We start from the raw sequence: 20320 nt of genomic DNA, 5'->3' as shown, positions 1-20320 counted from the left end.
GAAAAGGCATTTTCCTGAGCCAATCCATCTCAAAATTGAGCATCAGTTACAGACTCAGCAAATATCATCAAATTTGCTTAGCACTTACAAACGTTAATAGGCTCAGTCCAAATCATTTATTAAGTACTCAATATGTACAAAACATAAAACACAGCCTACTAAACAACTTTTTTTTTTTACTTTAACCACAGTAACCAGGTGAAAATCATGTTGCAAGTATAATGTTTAGAACCAAAACAAACAAAAGGTATCAAATTGAATGAAAGCAAACAACAACAAAACCAAACTTATGTAACATAGCCAAAACACGGCTTGGAACTGTTTAGGAATACAGAGTGCGTTTTATCGTTTGCTTTTTAAAGGTATTGGTGAGTAAATACAAATCAAAACTTCCTAAGGAACAGTTGAATGGTTATGGCACCTAAAACAATTAGTTGACTTGCCATACTCATGGTCAGGAAAATAAATCAACGGTGAACTCAGGGCCTAAGTTGCAAAGCTCAGATCTCTACTGTAGGTGCACCGATACAGCACCCAGGAAACCTGTACTATCTCCTTCACAAGACTGAAAAGAGGACCCAACTTCTGCAGACTGCTTTTATTGCCCCATCTTCTACAAAGCTCCCTACACATCTTTTCCCACTCTCATTTTTGTGACCATCAACTTCCAACATGAAAACAGTAGAAAGCAATGGGATGCTAAAAGCAAAGTCCAACTTTCTCCAAAAGGAACACATCTGAATAGCTCTCCATGTTGAAATCGACAAAAAAAAAAAAACAAAAAAACAAAAAACGCTTCAGGGACTTCCTCCTTTATGCTCCATCAATTTAAATTTCAAGTTTGGAATTTTGTGATGTATATGAAAACTCTGCACTTCTTTGTCTTCAAAAAGGGAAAGGCAGAAATCTGCCCAAACTGAAGTTCAGCATTTTTAAGTCTGCATATTCTCTGCCGAACCTTTATTTGTTAAACCACGTTTGAGAATCACCTCACCAAACTGATAAAAGAGCTTCTGCAATTTGTACGTCTCAGCTCTGCCAGATGAGCAGCTCTGAAAGTCAGCCAAAGAAAATGCAGGCTGGGCGGCAGAAAAAAGTTCCCAGCGGTGAAGCAATGAGGCCATCGCTGCCTCCCCAGGGAGACTGGGCCCCCTAACAAACCAGAGGCTTTTAAAATTAGAAGGAACAAAACACTCAAGCTTTACCCACCAGACAATGGAATAAAGTGGGTTTAATGAGCCAATGCTTTTTTTCCATTTCTGTTCTAAAATATATGTGTAGCACAGACCAGGGGTACCACAAGTTAGGATTACCTGAGAGGGTCTTAATTTAGCATTCCTAAGTAATTGCAATCTCCTATAATGTTTCACAATAATGCCTCAATATTTCTGTGCAATATGAGGCAAGTAATTATGATCAAGTGTGTTTTATAGCTAAAGGAATAAAAACCAAGTGACCTGGAAAAATTGGCTAATAATTTGCCTGAGGTCATAAATAAATGAGCAGCACATCCAGGAATAAGTGTTAAATTTCCTAACTCTCAGCTCCTTTAGATAATCATTTTCTTGTGAGCCCTTCATAACTTTTTCAAATCCAACAACCGTAAGTTATTCTATGCTATGTGACTTCTCAGGATTCCCAAACTCCAAAGCATATCTCTGTAACATATTAACAAGGATTTTCAGCAAAAAGAATATATATTTATAGTGAATGCTGTCTTAGCTATCATATTTCTTTATATAGTGAAAAAAAATCACAGGATGGTTTTAGATCCGTATTACGCAATATTCTCAAGCTCTTTACCAAATCCCTTATCAAGGAATGAATTGAGCTGATTTTAGGGTTTAAATCTCATTTTTCATCACCAAATTTAATAGGAGGGTTCTATTTGAAGAATCCTATGCAGCAAATGTGAGAACCATATGTATAAATCCAAATGGTGATTTAACAATCTTTCCAGCACAACTCCAAAAAACAGGTAAATAAGGAAATTGCATAGCTAGGTTTGTTTGTCTATTTTTGTGAGTAAATGCAGCAAAATGTATTCATATCCATGAAATAACACAATTTATGCTATTTTGCACTCAATTCTATACTCCTACCCCTTTCCAATATAACCACCTCCAACCAGTTTATGGATATAAAGTATTAGGCATTTTAGTATGTTTCTGCCATTGTTATTCACTAATCTATTAAGTCTATAAATGGTCATTGGGTGCTTTTTAAACGCTAGAAGTGGTGCCAGTGAACAAAACAGGCAATCCCTGCACCCACAGAGCAAATCACTATCTCAGAGAGGAGAAGCAAATATTCTCAGATGTAACTATTTAAAATACAATTATGATAAGTGCATCAAAGGATAATGCTTTAAGAGTACAGAGCATATCTACCCTAGTCCGGAAGCTCCGAAAAGGTGTCCCTCGGGAAATGACATTTAAGCTCAGGCAAGAAATAAGAGGAGTTGGCCAGGAAACGATGAAGGAAGGAGCCAGGGTAGAGGCCATGAGAAGGCTCATCGCAATGGCCAGAGCATAAAGAGGAAGCGAGAGTGAAGCGAAATGCAATCAGGAGTAAATTGGAAGGCTCAACGATTTAGGGTCTTAAACGCCAAGAACAATGGACAGCCACTGAAAGATTTAGCTGAAGAGAAAAGGGCATTCAGGCTTACACTTGAAGATCACTCCTGCTACTCTGTAGAAAGTAGAAGGAAGGGAATGGATAAGGCGAAGCCTGGCAAGGTAGAACCAGCTGGCAGATTATGACAACATGTTCAGGGATAATTTTCAAAAAACCGTAAAATCATGACTCTCATGCACGTGTAATATCAACACGTGTCAAAGGCTTCAACTCATTAATTAACGAGAGAACCAGTATGGTGTTATAACCAGTGCAAAGGAGAATTCAAAAGACCACATGTTGTTTACATGCAATAAAGGAAAGTGGAAATAAATTTGCAATAGATGCAAAACAGGTCTATTCAAGGGATAGTAATCAATTGCATTCCACCTACTTTGCATTTTTATGGATAAGAATTGTTTGTATTATTACCTGTTTTCTACAACTCTCAGAGTTGCAGAGCAGCTCAAAGATAAGGGAAGGCAATGAGCCAGATGTCTGAGCTGACAGGACTCCTACTAATCTTTCAACCCATCTTAAAGTCTTTCACATTTTTTCCTAACTCAGATAATAGTGAGTTGGCAAAAAGTGGTGTCAAAAAGATGGAGGGAGGGGCGCCTGGGTGGCTCAGTCGGTTGAGCATCCGACTTCGGCTCAGGTCATGATCTCACGGCTTGTGGGTTCAAGCCCCGCATCGGGCTCTGTACTGACAGCTCGGAGTCTGGAGCCTGCTTCGGATTCTGTCTCTGTCTCTCTCTCTCTCTCTCTCTCTCTCTCTCTCTCTCTCTGCCCCTCCCCTGCTCATGCTCTGTCTCTCTCACTCTCAAAAATAAATAAATGTTTAAAAAAAAATTTTTTTTTTAAGATGGAGGAAAATAGACATTTTGAATATATGTAGGTAGTAGAATCAACAAGAGTTGGTGTTTGAGATGGGCTGGGGAGAGGACCATGAGGGAAATATCCAGGGATAGAATTCAAAATAAATTCCTAAACGGCAGATGATGCTGTCAAGTGTCTGTTTGCATTTTTCAACACAAGGGCTCTACTGCTCTGGAAAGAGACCCGTGCTGCAGGGAAGCAGCAGACTCAATCAATAATTCTATTTTAAACTTCACAATATACCAAAGGACATGGATAAGAAATAAATGAAATCAAATTCATTCTCTTCAACAGGACTTTTTTTTCCTCATGCAAGCCTCTGGATTACCTAGTGACACAATGCCCAAATAACCACCTTCTCCCAGCACAGTGGAATGAAGCTGTAAGGGGAGTCTTTGGAAATCTCCCAGCCTAGAAATTTGCTGTTCCCTTTCCTGATCACCAGTGTGGAAGCAATCCGATTTATGGACTTAAGACAGCCAGAGGAAAGAAAAAATGTGGATGAAGTTCAATGCCACTGCCATGAACCCTCTGTCTTTTTATGTCAAAATATTCACCATTCCTTTGGTAAGTGTGTTCTAGAACCATCAAATTTTCCTTCTACTTTGATTTTTTACTAGAAGTCATCTGAAAGGAAATGTTCCCAGGGTCAGCTCTCCTTTTGATACTTTTTCTCCAAACAAAATAAGCGTTTAGCTTCTGTGTCAGTTTACATAACTGAAACTGTTGAAATGTTAAAAATGTTAAAAATGATAATAATTACCTGGTCTCTTCACCATCCTGGCAATAATTACAACCTTCCTGGGGCAAATAATTTACATGGCGCTTAAAACCCTCACTTAATATTACAGAATAATATACACATTATAAATGTACAAATTTAAAGATCAAGTTCATTAAGTAAACAATTCTGGTAGTACTCGACTTTGTGTCATTTCAGGTCTTTTTAAAGATGTTAATGACCAGTGATAAACACTGAGCTATTTCTTGAGAAAATTCAGATACATGAGCCAAATGCTCAAAAGACACTGAGAACTGTCCAATGGAGAAAAAGTCAAGGGACAGTAACTGCAGTGAGGAAAGTTTTAAAGTTTAGAGAAGGAGTACTTCGGCCACACGGGGTACGAGGTACAGCTTTGGTGCCAGCCTTGCATCACTGATGGCTCTGGGCCTGGAGATTAAGCAGATCTACTGGGAGATGCTCCCATTCAACAGTCTGTCCCACACTGCCGAGGTGCTATCTTGCCTGAGCCAAATTCGTGGCGATACCCATCAAGTTAAACATGTTCAATTCTTCTTTCTCAATTGTCACCTCTATTCTCCTACCCTCCACCTTTCCATGCCCTATTGCACTGTTTCTCTCCATTCTTGTAACTAGGGGCAAAAGTAATTTGCCCCGTTTCAAATGTCCCCCAAACACAGGTCTATGAAGACTACGATGCTTTCAAACGATCTTTAAAATCAGCTCTACAGTAATTCTTTCCCAATGACTATATTAAGCTGCTAAAAAGTAGGTCTGCTTAACTTGCTCCACCTAGAAATGACCATATCATCCTCAATAACAATCAGGGTAGATGATCTTAGGTATCTGGCCACTCATAAAACCAGTGGAATAAAGTATCTCATATCCAGACTCTCTCAGTTGCTGTAACTATGTTACTCAGAACATGGTCACATGTAGATGAATACTTCAAAAGTTTTGAATAATGCCAAATCCAAAGCACCCAGGATGTTACTTACCTATGTCTCTAAACAGAACAAGTTAAAATTTCCCCCTAAATACCTGTGTCTGCTCTGGAATAATCCTACACATAAAACCACCAATTATGCAAGCACTTCTATATTCTTGATCCTTCTGTCAAAGTCAGTTTTCACAACCCTTACGTTCTCAGAGGCAAAATAAAAACATCCCTCAACACAAACTTGCAAAACCAAAGAAAGCACTTGCAATCAAATAATCACCCGTAATTATTGGGATGTGGAACAATTTTCAAACCCTGCTGCTGCTAAAAGTAATCTAAAACATTCTCACCTCGCCTCAAAGAAATACCAATGTTTATGGTCCTGACCTCTGCAATCTTCTCAAAGAGAAAAGTTTGAAAATAATAACTCTTAATTAAAGTAGCTTTTGGGGTGCCTGGGTGGCTCAGTCGGTTGAGCATCTGACTCTTTATTTCAGCTCAGATCATGATCTCAGGATTGTGGAATTAAGCCCCGAGCTGGGCTCTGAACTGAGCGTGGAGCCTATTTGGGAGTCTTTCTCCTTCTGCCCCTACCCTAAAGGTATGCATTCTCTCTCTCCTCTCTCTCTCTCTCTCTCCCTCCCTCTTAAAAATAATAATAAAGTAGTTTTCTGACTATTTAAAAGACCATGATTATGTTTCTCCAAGAAACCTTTGTTACCCATTTTTCTATCATGCTGTCCTGAAAATTTTCTTCCCACTTCAAACTTAGAGGACCAAATTCCAATGTCAATAACCAATGGATAATTACAAGTTTGAAAACAGCACTGCCAATTTCTCTTTCAGTTTGCTTTGCCCCTAAAAGGAATATCACTCAAAGCACGGATTATGTTCCAAGTGGTTAGAAATGCTGAGAAAGAGTGGATCCCTGGGGAAAGAAGCAAAGAAGTTCACAAAAAAAAAAAAAAAAAAAAAAAAAAAAAAAAAAAAGCGGGGGCGGAGGGGGGGACCACAATGCAGATAAACACTATTAGCCACATCCACAGGTATTAAAAATCCCTAAGCATTTCTGCACAGGGTAGAAAAGCTGCCTGAATAATAATTTGATTTTCACTAGGCAAAGTGAAATCATCTTCTGTCTAGCAAAATGAACACAAAATTTGCCCAATGATATATTCATTTCCTAAATGTACCCAGGATTCACAGTATCAAAAGCAGCAAACTATTGGCATATATCTGGAGAATGCCAGGTAAAAATAAAGAGCTGTTTATTACCATGAAGGTGTTTACACCATTAAATCTTAAACATACTGGAGAAGAGAATAAAGAAAGTATAAATAAAGAAAGTATAAATGTATCTGCATACTCAGAAGACTTCTAGAGTTAGGTCACATTTCATGGCAAAATTCACTGTACTTCCAACCAAACTCCATCAACCAGAAAGAGGCATTTGAATCACCATAAAGTGTTTGAAAGTCTCTGTTACCTTTGAAAATCGAGCATTAATCCATTTGGTGAAAGTTTTCTTCTGCACGTCATTGTGTTCATCTGTGGGAGGGAAAAGGAGAGAAGGGAAAAGAATGAAAGTTTGTACCTTTAGAGTACCAAATACAATCATCCCCATCAGGGAGAGTTTAAAATAGCAGTCCTATTAGTAGTTCATGAGGCACAATGATCCACAGCTAAGAAAGATGATGGCTGACGGAGTTGGCTAATGCCGGCAGCAGAGGAAGGTTCAGGCACCTTCCCCAGGGAGCTGGCCCTCCCGTCCATCCCTAAGCCTGGGGATATCACCGCCAACCATTAAATCCACATGTGTGGGACAGAACCAGCACTTCACTTTCACCCTGTTATACATAATACTTTCTGTTGCATTTTCTCTAAGCATAATTTCAGCAAGATAAAGACATCAGCATGTCCCAAACAAAAATCGAAGTTATCCACTAAAAACAAAGACACTCATGATCTTCTTCCTCTTCATACAAGGTCCTACACCTCCAGAACAAAAACTAGTATAAGGTTACTTATTCCACAAGCTGTTTTCCTGTAGTAAGACTGACATGACAAGGTTTTAATGATCTTGATCTATAAATACAACCTCCGTATTTTACAAGTAGAGAAATCAGAGCCGTGTTTTAGAAAATGATCAACTTTGGTTTTGATTACAAATTCATCTTCTAAGCCAGAAAAAATAAAAATTGACCTTAAAAGCTACAGTATCTTGAACTTCTTGAAGATATGCAGCGTGATTTAGTTAAGTACAAGGAAACCATTTGATACATGGGCTACAGAACAAAATAGGCCTCCGTATCCCAATCCACTTTGTGTGTGACCTTGGGTAAGTCATTACAATGCCTCCTCTCCTCAGAGTTCTCACCTATAAAATAGAGATAATAAATACCACCCAGCTTGCAAGGGCATTGTAAAGATTGGTGAATATGACTGGAGAATACTTAGCAAAGAGCTGGCATTGAGCTCTTTGTTATCGTTATTGCTATAATTATTACTACAGAATACATGTAAATATGGCAGATAAATATCCATTTTACCCTTTCGGTTACTCCTAATCATATACTCTTCAACTGCCCACCCCCCCCCCCTCCCGCCCCATTCTCTATTACAACCAGCAAGTCACTGTTGGCTTAAAGCCTACAGCACAGCACATTAACAATCTCTAACTGGTTCTGAAAGCTGCCTCAGGAGTATCTGGAACAGCGTAGAAAGCTGCGGTTCTGCCTGTCTGTATAAATACACTGCCTGTCCCGGTTCCATCCATACTGCCAGGCTGCCTCCCACATCATAACAGCAAAATAATAACACAGAGGCCCAAGTATGCTCTGCCCTCTGTGCATCAGTTTCAAAGGGCTGCCTTCAACACAGACCTCCCCACTCATCCCTAACAGCGTCATTAGAAGTTCAGCCACTACTTCACCAAGTCTGTGATATCTCTGGTCCTTACCCTCTTCTGGAAGGAGAGTTTGCAATTAAAAGGTCACTCCTGAAATAAATACCGTAGCAGCAGCTCCAGGAACAACTGCATTTTTACACATCCATAAAGGTAATTGGAGACTGACTCTGAGACACAAAGGGAGCAACTGGATGAAAAACAAAACTGTTGTCTCAGAACCTTCTTGATGTTAATTGCACTGCGAGGAGGCCTTCCTTCCAGAAAGGACAATGCAGTCAGCATCAGACCTGATTTCAGGCTTTCTACCATCGATCAATGCCACATATAAGCCATTTATTAACCAAGAGGACTTGCTTACACACTCTGAATGCCCCCACCTTGCAATCACACCCAAGAGGGACAGAACTGAGATTATGTGCAGAATATAAGGTAGCCACATACATCAACCTGCAGTGAGCACTATACTAGCCCCGCCAAGAGGAATATAATGTTAAATATCAGTGTTCAGAGCACTGAGAAAATCTAACTATTTATCCCATTAACCTTTGGATTTATTTTTGTAAATTTTAACATACAAATGATTCTACCAGGCTCTTAACAAAAATATATATAAAAGTCACAAATATTAAATTCTCCTAATTTCATTACATTTTACAACTTCAAATATTTTTGCCATAAAAATGGGGAAAATTCTAAGGGATTAATATTAATAAATACCATTTTCCCTTATCCTCTTTCCTGAGCACTTAACCTTCTTATTTTCAAAACCATATTAAAATATTTAATACTTCGTAGGTTCCTCTACAGATATACACTGGACAAAGAAATGAGTGTCCACACCTTACCAAATGATAAGTAAGATTTTTCAACTTTATCACATAAAAAATGAAATCAAATTCTAAAAATAGACTCCTGCCATATGGAGATGTTTATAAAAATAAGTTAATGTTTCTATAATATATTTGATCTTTTGGTCAAATCAAAGTTTGAATATGAGTCTAAGTAACCAATATGAAATAAAGTATGAGGTTGTAAAGAAAAATTATCCAGCATTCAAACATTTCAAAAATACTCCCAAATTTATATAAACTCATCTGTATTCATTTTCCTGATACCATTAAAAAAGGGAAGGAAAAAGTTCATATATCAATAAGGCTTTTAGTTCACATTTCCCCTTTTTCAATCACACACACACACACACACACACACACACACACACCCCTTATTTTCTACTAGAGAGGAATTCAGTAAAAGAACTAGAATTAGCCTGTAGCTTTTAAATTATGAGATTAAAATGTAACAAATTTGGAACACTTACTAGAGAACTGCCCTCTGCACCACAACAATTAAGGTGACAATCCCAGCCCAGGTCCTGCTCTGGGAGTTGAAAATATGCTAGCAAAGTGGTAGCAAGACAACTGAAGATCTCAGCCATGCATTTCTGATCGATCATTTTGGCCCTCCTAGAAATGTATACAAAACTTCCAAAGTCTCGAAGTTGTTCAGCTGTCCATTATCAAGCCAATCCATCATCAAATTTCTCCAAAATAAAAACATGCAAATGGACAACACAACCTTACATAGAACAGGATTATTTTATATAAATAAGTTAGTATAATTTACATTCTAAATACATTCATTCCAGTTTCCAAACAAGCATTTTCTTTAGATTTGTATTCAAGAAAACCTTTAGTTTCTGAAAGTCTTTTGGTGCTTAGCAAATCTTATCCATTAATGACCTTTCTTCCCTTACAGGGACAAACACGGGACTGAATTAGGAGAAGAAAAATGTGTTAAATCCCTTAAGGCTGATTTTCCAAATTCTTCCTCTAAAATATTTTGCTCTTCTTAAAATGCTTTTGACATGCTCACACAGATCCAAGGGACTTTGCTGCTGCCTAGCCTGGAATTTTATTTCTGTGATGGGTAAGAGAAGTGAAGCAAGAAACATCAACAAAACTGCCTGATAAATCTTCCAGGAAACTGGCTTGCAATATTTTTTTCACTTCACCAGCTCAAATGCGTATCAAAACTTCTTTCAGCAGAATGTAGCGACAAATCTCAATTTGAATCCTAAATTGGAAAGGTGGCGGAAAAATTAGGACTTGTTTCCCTTATGGAAACACACAAGTCCTAGGAACATGTATACCACCATTAAAATTCGACTACTATTAGAGAGAAAGCATTATCCCCCGGTACATCTTTCAAAGCAATTGAAGAGTGTCCAATTGGCTGGCAATAACGTGAGTTCCATAAAATGCAGCTATTGAGAAAAGAAGTCCCTAGACTTTAAGCCAAAAGAGAAATGTCTTCCTGGATGATTTAAAACTTGGATTGGCTTTATTAAAGCCTCTCATGAAATGCAACTCGCCCTAGAAAGCCAGTTTCTCATTAGCAGAAGAGATTATTTTGAAAGCAATGAAAGCATTTCAGACCACACTCCCACTTCTACTTTTTCTGGGTAGTGCATTTATTTAATCAAGCCCAAAGAAACCTACTACCAAGGCTCAGCGAGCTCTGTCGTTGTCTCACACCCACTTTATCGGCCTCTGGACACGATCAATTCACTTATTGAAACAATATGCATGACAACGGCACATGGAAATATGTAAATATTATGAATAATCTGACAAAGATTACAACTGTGTAAACACACAGAGACAAGAGGAGACAGACTGCTCTCAATCAGACTGTGTCAACTCCAAATTTGTTTCAAAATCTGACGCCCTCAGAGGGCCTGAAACAAACCCTTAACGTGTGCTTTTCAAAACTGTCAGAATTACCTAAGTATATTGAGAAGTTTAGATAATTAACATTTCACATGTTATCTTTGTAAATTTATCACATTTACACTTTGAAGTTATTAAAGCTTTTTAAAAACTGCATTTGAAACAGACTTTCGCTTCACTCTATAAAAAGCAAAAAACAAGTCGATGGCCTCTTTAGGAGATGTGGGGATGGGTGAAGTGAGAATAACGGGAAAACAACCCCACGTTTCACATAAGAAGCCTGTGATCCAGGGACAAAAGTTCAATGAATTGCCAAGCACCATCCACTTTGTAAGTGACAGTCACAAATGGAACCAGGTCCCACAAACTCCTGAGTCTGTGTTCAGTCAATGAACTTCAAGTATGCAGAAGTCAGAGTTTCATGGGGGGAAAAAAGACATTTAAAATATATCTTGGAGGACAGATGAAGTCTGGTTCATGCAAAGATGAAGGGCATTCTTGGGGCACCTGGGTGGCTCAGTTGGTTGAGCGTCCAACTTTGGCTCAGGTCATGATCTCGCAGTCTGTGAGTTCAAGCCCCATGTCGTGCTCTGTGCTGACAGCTCAGAGTTTGGAGCCTGCTTCAGATTCTGTGTCTCCCTCTCTCTGCCCCTCCTCCACTCTGCTCATGCCTCTGTCTCTCCCTCTCTCTCAAAAGTAAATAAACATTGAAGAAGAAGAACAAGAAGAAGAAGAAGAACAAGAAGAACAAGAAGAAGAAGAAGAAGAAGGGCATTCTAGACAGGATAAGAAAAGGCTCAGATTAAATACCTAGCAAAAAAGAGCATATTTAATTAAACATAATTGCATATCTATGAGAAAACACAGAGGGTTTTCACATACAACGTTAAAGGAGTAATTCTAAAATAATCCAAACATTAGAAAGTTTTCAGTCCTGAAAACTGTTTATACCCATAAAAAGATGAGTACAGAGTTAGAAATACATGCTCAAAAATGTTTTTTTAAGAAAATATAGATTCTTGGGGCACCTGACTGGCTCAGTTGGTTAAGCATCTGACTCTTGATTTCAGCTCAGGTCATGATCTCACGGTTCATGAGATCAAGCCCCACTTTGGGCTCCACACTGACAGCACAGAGCCTGTTTGGGATTCTCTCTCTCCTTTCTCTCTGACCCTCTCCCCTCCCCTGTAGATAAATAAACTTAAGAAAAAAAAAGGAAATACAGATTCTTTGAAAAGCAACCTCTTTAAGCAAACACATGCTCTGCTAGCATAACCCATTCACTCTGCTCCCAAATCCATGGCAATTCTGGAAGCCTTTGATTCCCGAAAGTCCACAGCCCCACCCGCACTGTATTTAGGATTTCTGTCATTTTTAGCATTGGAGGAAAATGTTTGTTTCAGCAGAGAAACCAACCTAACCCACCCAAACTACCCGTCTTACTATCACAGAATCAGCATTTAAGAGCAGGAAAGTACATAAAAGAGTACCTGATCAAACCCCATCCTGAAACCAGACACGTTAGAAGCTTAGCCATGTCAACACACACTTAGGTGGTACCAGAGATCAACTCAGAATTCATGCCCCTTTATCTTGCACTCCTGCTTGCAAAACTTTTTTAACATCTTTATTCAGATATAATTCACATACTGTGCAATTCATCCATGTAAAGTCTATAATTCAAAGGTTTTTGGTGTGTTACATTAGTAAATTTTTTAAGTTGTGGTGAAATACATACAAAATAAAGTTTGCCACTTTAACCATATTAAAGTATACAATCCAGTAACATTAATTACATTTACAGTGTTGTGTGACCATCACCACTATGTCCAAAACTTTTTCATCTGCCCAAATGGAAACTTTATAACCATTAAGCAATAATTCTCCCATTCACAGGGGCACCTGGCCGGATGAGTTAGTAGAGCATGTGATTCTTGATCTGGGGGTCATGGGTTCAAGCCCCATGTTTGGCATGGAGCCTACTTTATAATAAATAAAATAAAATAAAATAAAATAAAATAAAATAAAATAAAATAAAATAAAATAAAATAAAATAAAATATAAAATAAAATAAATTTATTAATAAATAAATAAAGTGCAATAACTCTCCCATTCACAGGGGCACCTGTCTGGATGAGTTAGTAGAACATGTGACTCTTGATCTTGGGGTCATGGGTTCAAGCCCCACATTGCATGTGGAGCCTACTTTATAATAAATAAAATAAAATAAAATAAAATAAAATAAAATAAAATAAAATAAAATAAAATTTATTAATAAATAAAAAATAAAGTTCAATAATCTTCCCATTCCCCCTCCTCCCTGGTAACCCCTAATCTTCTTTCTCTCTGAATGCATTTGCCTCTTGCAGATATTTTGTATAAGCAGAATCATACGGTATCTGTCCTTTTGTGTCTGGCTTATTTTACGTAGCATAATGTTTTCAAGGATCATCCATGTTGTAGCATGTGTCAGAATCTCATCTCTTTTTATGGCTGAATAATATCCCCTTGTATGTATATGCCACACATATGCCATACATCTATGCCACATCCATTCATCTGTGGATAGACAATTGGGTTGTTTCTACCTTTTGGCTATCATGAGTAAAGCCACAATGAAAAGTGGCGTGCAAGTATCTGTCCAAGTCCCTGCTTTCTGTTCCCTTGGGTCCATGCTGAGGATTGGAATTGCTGGGTCATGTGGTGATTCTATTTGGTGACTCTACGTTTAGATTTTTGAGAAACTGTCTTCTACGGGAACTGTTTTCCATAGCAGCTGCACAATTTTACACTCCTATCAGCAATGCACAGAGACTTCATCTTCTCTACATCCTCACTAACATTTATTTTCCTTTTTTTTAATTAGAGCCATCCTAGTAGGTGTGAAGTGGTATGCCATGATTTGGTTTGCATTTCTCTAATGACTAATGAGGCTGATCAGAAGACTGCATTTTGAAAATGCAAAAACTACCAAGCAAAAACCCACAAACTCGGAGATATCCTGAAGACTTTCTGAAGTAGCCCAAATTCAACAGCATGCTACTCCAAAGTCACTGGAGTACAGAGATAGCACTTTTGCGTTTCTTCCCCAAACTACTGCAAAACGATTAATCTATTCTCCAAAGATTGTATTTTCAAAATTAGATATAACCAATAATTCCTGAGCGTCTTCTACTTTTATATTATTTACCTCTTACCTACTTTCTACTTGATGAATTCAAGTTTGTTAAATACAGGAGGAAATGTCTTCCTACTTTCACTTTCTAGAGCTGCTCAAGTCAACCCAAAGACTGTCTGTAAGATTTACAGGCATCCAGAATGGTTTGAAACTCTCTCTCTGGAAATACCTTTTGGCAAAACTCTTCACATCTTAGATATATGTATTGCAAATGCAAAAAAATAAGCACTCAATTTATGGGGGCAGAAATTGTAAGCTTCAAATACAAACACTTCACTTTGGACTTTCATCCCGGCAGTGAAGGAGTTTTATTAAAGTCACTTGAAATGTCATAGTACAAGGAGAGGTTATTTAGGAAGAGCTGAGTGAGTCATAATGATGATGAGTCACTGCCATGAAAAGTCAATAGAAAACTAATTCTTTTAGTAATTTTAGTGATTAAAAAGCTAGATTTTTTAAAATAAAGTATCCGTGAAATTCAATCCCTCACTTTATTCCAGTTAAAGATCTATTATGTTCTACAGTCTACAGAAATCTTTATAAACATATATCTCAAGATATAGGAAAATCCATGCAAATGAGTGTTCATGAGAATGGGGGAAAAAATTCTTGAATGGAAAAAACATTCCAGTGATCTGACTTCAAACTTGGTCATGACAAGTTCTACTCTCTAAAATAGGAGCAAAACCATGTCCTTTCAAGACTGCTAAATATTCACATAGTGATTTTCTGACTTTAATTACTCATTTTCCCCACAGTATGAGGAATCTAAGAGAGTCTGGTAGATTCATTTTTAGATTCCTAATAAATCCATATAATAAAACAAAAATACCCAATAAATAGTATTTCTCAAACAAAAAATCGTGGGGAAAAAATCCAAAAAAAAAAAAAAAGAAAGAAAGAAAAAGAAAAAAATGCTTGCAGCACCCAAATATGACCTTACACTCCTTTGTAGGAATGCTATTATTTTCTATAGAACTGAGGCAGAAAAACTTTAACTGGAGACCATGTGTCTTCTATAATTAGAACTTTGGGTCACTACAGTCAGACAAAAATATATACTGAAAAGCAGTGAGCAATAAATAATCAGTGAATGAGCATTGTAGGCATTCTGAAGCCAACAACCCCAATGAATTAAAAGCTGTGGCAGTACTGTCTGGCTTCCCTCTCTGGAACTCCTTCCATTTAGTTCTGTGTGTTTCAGCGTCTATATAAGCACCTTGAGGGAGATGAAGACCAGACAACAATTCATGGAAGCTTGAGAGTTGCCTTTTAATTCAGTCATGCCAGAAGAGTCCCCAGGTACCCCCAAAGAGCAATGTGACCTCAAGGAATTTCAGAACCAGAGAAAAACTCTCTTCAGCTCATCAAGATTAGACTTGCAGAAGTCTAGACAACCTTAGAGTCCAGAATGAACATTCCCAAAATGCCCAGAACTACCAGCCTTCTTGACTAGAGTCCTTCATTTGGAGAATCCTGGGGGCTGAGACTCTTCCCCTCTTCCTCTCCTCTTAATTTTCATTAACCACCTCCTTCCACCCATCTTGTTTTCTTTCTTTTTTTTTTTTTCAACGTTTATTTATTTTTGGGACAGAGAGAGACAGAGCATGAACGGGGGAGGGGCAGAGAGAGAGGGAGACACAGAATTGGAAACAGGCTCCAGGCTCTGAGCCATCAGCCCAGAGCCCGACGCGGGGCTCGAACTCACGGACTGCGAGATCGTGACGTGGCTGAAGTCGGACGCTCAACCGACTGCGCCACCCAGGCGCCCCATCCCCATCTTGTTTTCTTAAACATCCAAACTTCCCTCCCTCTTGCCTCCCTGCATATTCTTTTCCAACACCCCTCCCTGGACCTGTCTTGGCTGAGATCACCATTTTGGAATTCTCAGCCACAAAGCCCACCTGGTTGCAAGGGTGTGGTCATCCTCAAGCAATCGCAACATGATTTGAGTCTCTCTTTTTACCACTTCTCTTCTGGCGTGCCTTTCCGCACCTTTTCTTTCTCTACTTAAAACTTCCTGTATGATGTCTACAATATACTTTAAAAGATTTCAACATAGCAAGTATGATCCTGTGCCTGTGTTAAAGTCAGAGTGTTCAAACATTTTTATTCATGAACCCCTAAAAGAATTCCCATGTACATTTTTTAGGTTGACAATTAATATGTACGGTAAATCTAAATAGTTAAAAAGATATAATATCCAGCACATTGTTAAGGAGCCACAAATTTAGCTCGTGCAATTATTAGAAAATGTCTCTACTACCTAATTGGTAAAACTAGACCTCATTGTCAAACTAATCAGACTGACCTTCTGACAAAGGAAGTTTGACTTCAGTTTTCTATTTAAACACCATGTTCACATGTGTCTCCAGGGCAAACGGGCAACAGCTCACATCAAAATTCTCATTCTGGGATGATGGATAGATGGATGGATGGATGGATGGATGGATGGATGGATGGAGGGATGGATGGATAGATAGATGGCAGGCAGGCACAAAACCTTGCTTCTGGAAGCAGTGAGGCACTGACCATTTTAATAATTCTTAAAGGAGTGCCCTTTACTTTGCATTCTAATACTGTACTCTCGTTTGGCATAGTAATGCAGTAATGAAGCCCAGTAAGATTTGGGGAGGATGAGTGGTATGTCTTTCTTCTGTAAAGTTGAGGAGGGAAGTCCAGAAAAGAAAGAAGGTAAAGGAGAGGCTTAACCACAGGAAAAGCTGGCCATGGGTGAGCATGCATATTCCAGCATGTAAACCTCTGGGGGGTTTTGTGCTATCCCAGCCTAGGATAACAACTCCAGACAAGGTAAGCTGTAATTTAATTAGAAAGGCTAAACCCTGGAGGTGGCCACTACAAAGCTATGTTATCTTCATCACCATTAACACCAGAGACTTTGCTAATTAATTTAATGAACGTGAGAAATGTGCTTTTACGTGCTCAATAATTGGCGTAATTAATAGGTTAGAAACACTCTCTCCAACCGGTGAGTTTTGTGTTATTCAATAAATGTGGACTGGCCAAAATATTTTACAGACCTGTCCCACTACTGATTAAAAATTAAAATGTAGGGGTCACCTGGGTGGCTCAGTCAGTTAAGTGTCCAACTCTTGATTTCAGCTCAAGTCATGATCTCAGTTCGTGGGTTCGAGCCCCGCATCAGCTCCACACTGGCAGTGCAGAGCCTGCTTGGGATTCTCTCTCTCTCTCCCCATCTCTCTCTGCACCTCCCCCACTCACGCGCACACCCTCTCTCTCTCTCCCTCTCCCTCTCTCTCTCTCTCTCTCTCTCTCTCTCTCCCTCTCTCCCTCCATGTCTCAAAGTAAATAAAAACTTTTTAAAAATAAATAAAAATCTAGTATGTCTAGGAAGCTCAATCCCTCAGGGCCCTGTGTTCAGTCACTGGCTGCAATGATCCTACTTGCCTAATGCTGACTGTTAAGTCTAACTAAATCCTCTCTCTAAATCAGCACTGCTCTTTAGAACAATGCAAGCTATAGGGGTGGGTAGCTCAGTCCGTTGAGCACCCAACTTCAACTCAGGTCATGAATTCACTGATCACGAGTTCGAGCCCCGCATTGGGCTGTGTGCTGACAGCTCGGAGCCTGGAGCCTGCTTCAGATTCTGTGTCTCCAGTCCCTGTTACTCCCCCACTTGCATTCTGTCTGTCTGTCTCTCTCTCTCAAAAATAAATAAAGACTAAAAAAAAAAATTTTTTTAAAGGCCAATGCAAGCTATACAATACAAAAATTTTTAATTTTTAATTTTCTAGTAGCCTTAAAAAAAGGAGGGAAAATTAATTTAGTAATATGTGTTCTTTACCCTATATACAAGCAAAATATTATCATTTTGACATATACTCAATATTTTTTTTAAATGTTTATTTATTTTTGAGACAGAGAGAGACAGAGCATGAACGGGGGAGGGTCAGAGAGAGAGGGAGACACAGAATCCAAAGCAGGCTCCAGGCTCTGAGCTGTCCGCACAGAGCCTGACGCGGGGCTCGAACTCACGGACCGTGAGATCATGACCTGAGCCAAAGTTGGTCGCTTAACCGACTGAGCCACCCAGGCCCCCCCATACTCAATATTTTTTAAACTACTGATACTTTACACTCTCTTTTTCTTACTACATTTTGTGAAATCTGGTGTGTATTTTACATTTATAGCACATCTACACTCGGACTGGTCACAGTTCAAGTGCACAGTAGCCATCACACCGCACGGCACAGCCCTGGAATACTGCTGCATTCAATTCAACCAAAACCTTCACGTCCTTCCGAAGGACAGAGAACTAGAGTTTACCAAGCCTACGACACTGGCTGTATGAACTGTTTTTGAGCCTGCTGGCTAATAATGATTGTTTAATGAATGCCAATGTGCATGGCAGGGTTGAGAAGCTTGCCTTCATTACAACCCTCACAGCAGGACAATCGATATCCCTCATAACCTACTTTTAAGCCCTGGGAGTTAACGCTACTGAGCAAAAGTAAAGCAAAGATTACCAACTGTGCACAAATTAGCTTAAGCTGCTGATTTGTCATCACTTAAAATCTTCCTACTACCTTTCCTTTTAATGAAAATTAGTTGTTCATCTATTTTGTGGAAAACAAAAAAAAAGAGACATTTACAACCACCAGATAGTATTTGAGGAAGCATCTACTATGTCGGTCCCCAAAGAGATTCAGGGGTACTTTCATGGAGCTATCGTGGAAGGGTGGTGATGGGGAGAGGATAAGACAAGTACATAAGTTAACAGGTAAACAGTTATAACTAAGACGTTAGGGACAGATACATTCATAAATGCAGAGGAAAAGTATTTCTTTTTGATGGGGGTGAGAGTGCAAGGAATAAGCTGCATTTGAATGGATATCTTTGAATCATGTAAACACTGTTGGGACATCTGTGAAATAGAGAACACACAAAGTCCTCAAGGCATAAAGAACAGGACATACACACAAAACTCTGAGAAGCGTCTCTGGCAGACCAATGTTTGATCAGAGCTGCAATGCCATTCATTGAATTTCTCAAATGGGCTGCAACTAGATTGTGGAGGATTTTTAATACCAAGCTAAGAGTTTAAACAATGTGGGCCACTGACTTTTTCTGAGCAAAAGAGTAACATGATCAGAAGTGTGCTATAGTGAGTTTAATATGAAAAATGGATTCATAGCGAGGGAGGCTAGAAGAAAGGAAGCCAAAGTGAGGCTTACTACAATCGCCCATGCTGGACATCTGAAAGCCAGAAGCAGCGAAGCAGCGATGAAATTAGAAGGGAAGGGATGGATGAAAGAGGTACTGAATCATACAGGTAAGGTTACCGTGACTTGACTACTGAATTACTGAAGGGCAATGAAGGAGAAGAGAAACCAAAATAAGTCCCAAGCTTTGAGGCAACATGAAGGATGGAAGTGCCTCTCCATTTAAAAAAAGAAGAAACAGGGGCGCCTGGGTGGCGCAGTCAGTTAAGCGTCCGACTTCAGCCAGGTCACGATCTCGCGGTCCGTGAGTTCGAGCCCCGCGTCAGGCTCTGGGCTGATGGCTCAGAGCCTGGAGCCTGTTTCCGATTCTGTGTCTCCCTCTCTCTCTGCCCCTCCCCCGTTCATGCTCTGTCTCTCTCTGTCCCAAAAATAAATAAAAACGTTGAAAAAAAAAAAAAAAAGAAGAAGAAACAGAAATATAGAAGCATAGGAAGAGAAACTGCTTAGGGAAGAAAGGACGTTCTCTGCACCTAACGAATCAGGGGTTAGCAGGATATTCAGGCGAAGACGTTAAGCCTGTGACAATGCAAGACCAGAGCAGTGAGGAGAAGTCCCCTGTAGGTGACTATCCCAGGAGCTCCAGTTTTCAGAAGAAAATGCACACTTAACTGTGTTAAAGCACCAAAAGAGCTAGGGAAAGGATGCCTGAAGAAATATAGTGAATTTGACCACCAGGAACCAGCTGGCATCCAAAAAAGTGAGGAAGCAGGGAAGCTGGCTTTGGGCTGGCAGACACGTATCTTATTACAAGTTTCCTGAAGCAACACCTACCAACATATTTTAAAATTATGTGACTGTTGACCCACAAACTCTGGAAATTTATCTTAAGGACTCCTACACATTTAGACATATTTAAAATGGTATTTTTCAGGGGCTTCTGGATGGCTCAGTCGGAGAAAGATGCGACTCTTGATCTTGGGGTCTTAAGTTCGAGCCTATATCGGGTGTAGAGATTACTGAAATAAATTTTTTTTAATAAAAGGAGGGAAGACTGGGGGGGGCTCAGTTGATTAAGCATCCGACTTCAGCTCAGGTCATGATTTCACAGTTCGTGAGTTGGAGCC

The 20320-nt window shown here is 39.2% G+C and overlaps 1 protein-coding gene across 5 annotated transcripts in view; it reads right to left on the bottom strand.

The window, feature by feature from the left end:
• UTRN (utrophin) overlaps positions 1–20320 on the bottom strand; it is a 491097-nt gene that overhangs the window by 403371 nt on the left and 67406 nt on the right. For all 5 annotated transcript variants that reach the window (XM_045058165.1, XM_045058163.1, XM_045058164.1 and 2 more), the window contains exon 2: positions 6664–6725. In XM_045058165.1, the coding sequence (XP_044914100.1) occupies positions 6664–6725 (62 nt within the window). The remainder of the gene's footprint in view (positions 1–6663; positions 6726–20320) is intronic.

Source organism: Felis catus, chromosome B2 (assembly GCF_018350175.1).
Source record: "Felis catus isolate Fca126 chromosome B2, F.catus_Fca126_mat1.0, whole genome shotgun sequence".
NCBI classification, from domain to species: Eukaryota; Metazoa; Chordata; class Mammalia; order Carnivora; family Felidae; genus Felis; species Felis catus.
The sequence above is the reverse complement of the archived record's forward strand: the minus strand, read 5'-3'. Positions and strand labels throughout refer to the sequence as shown.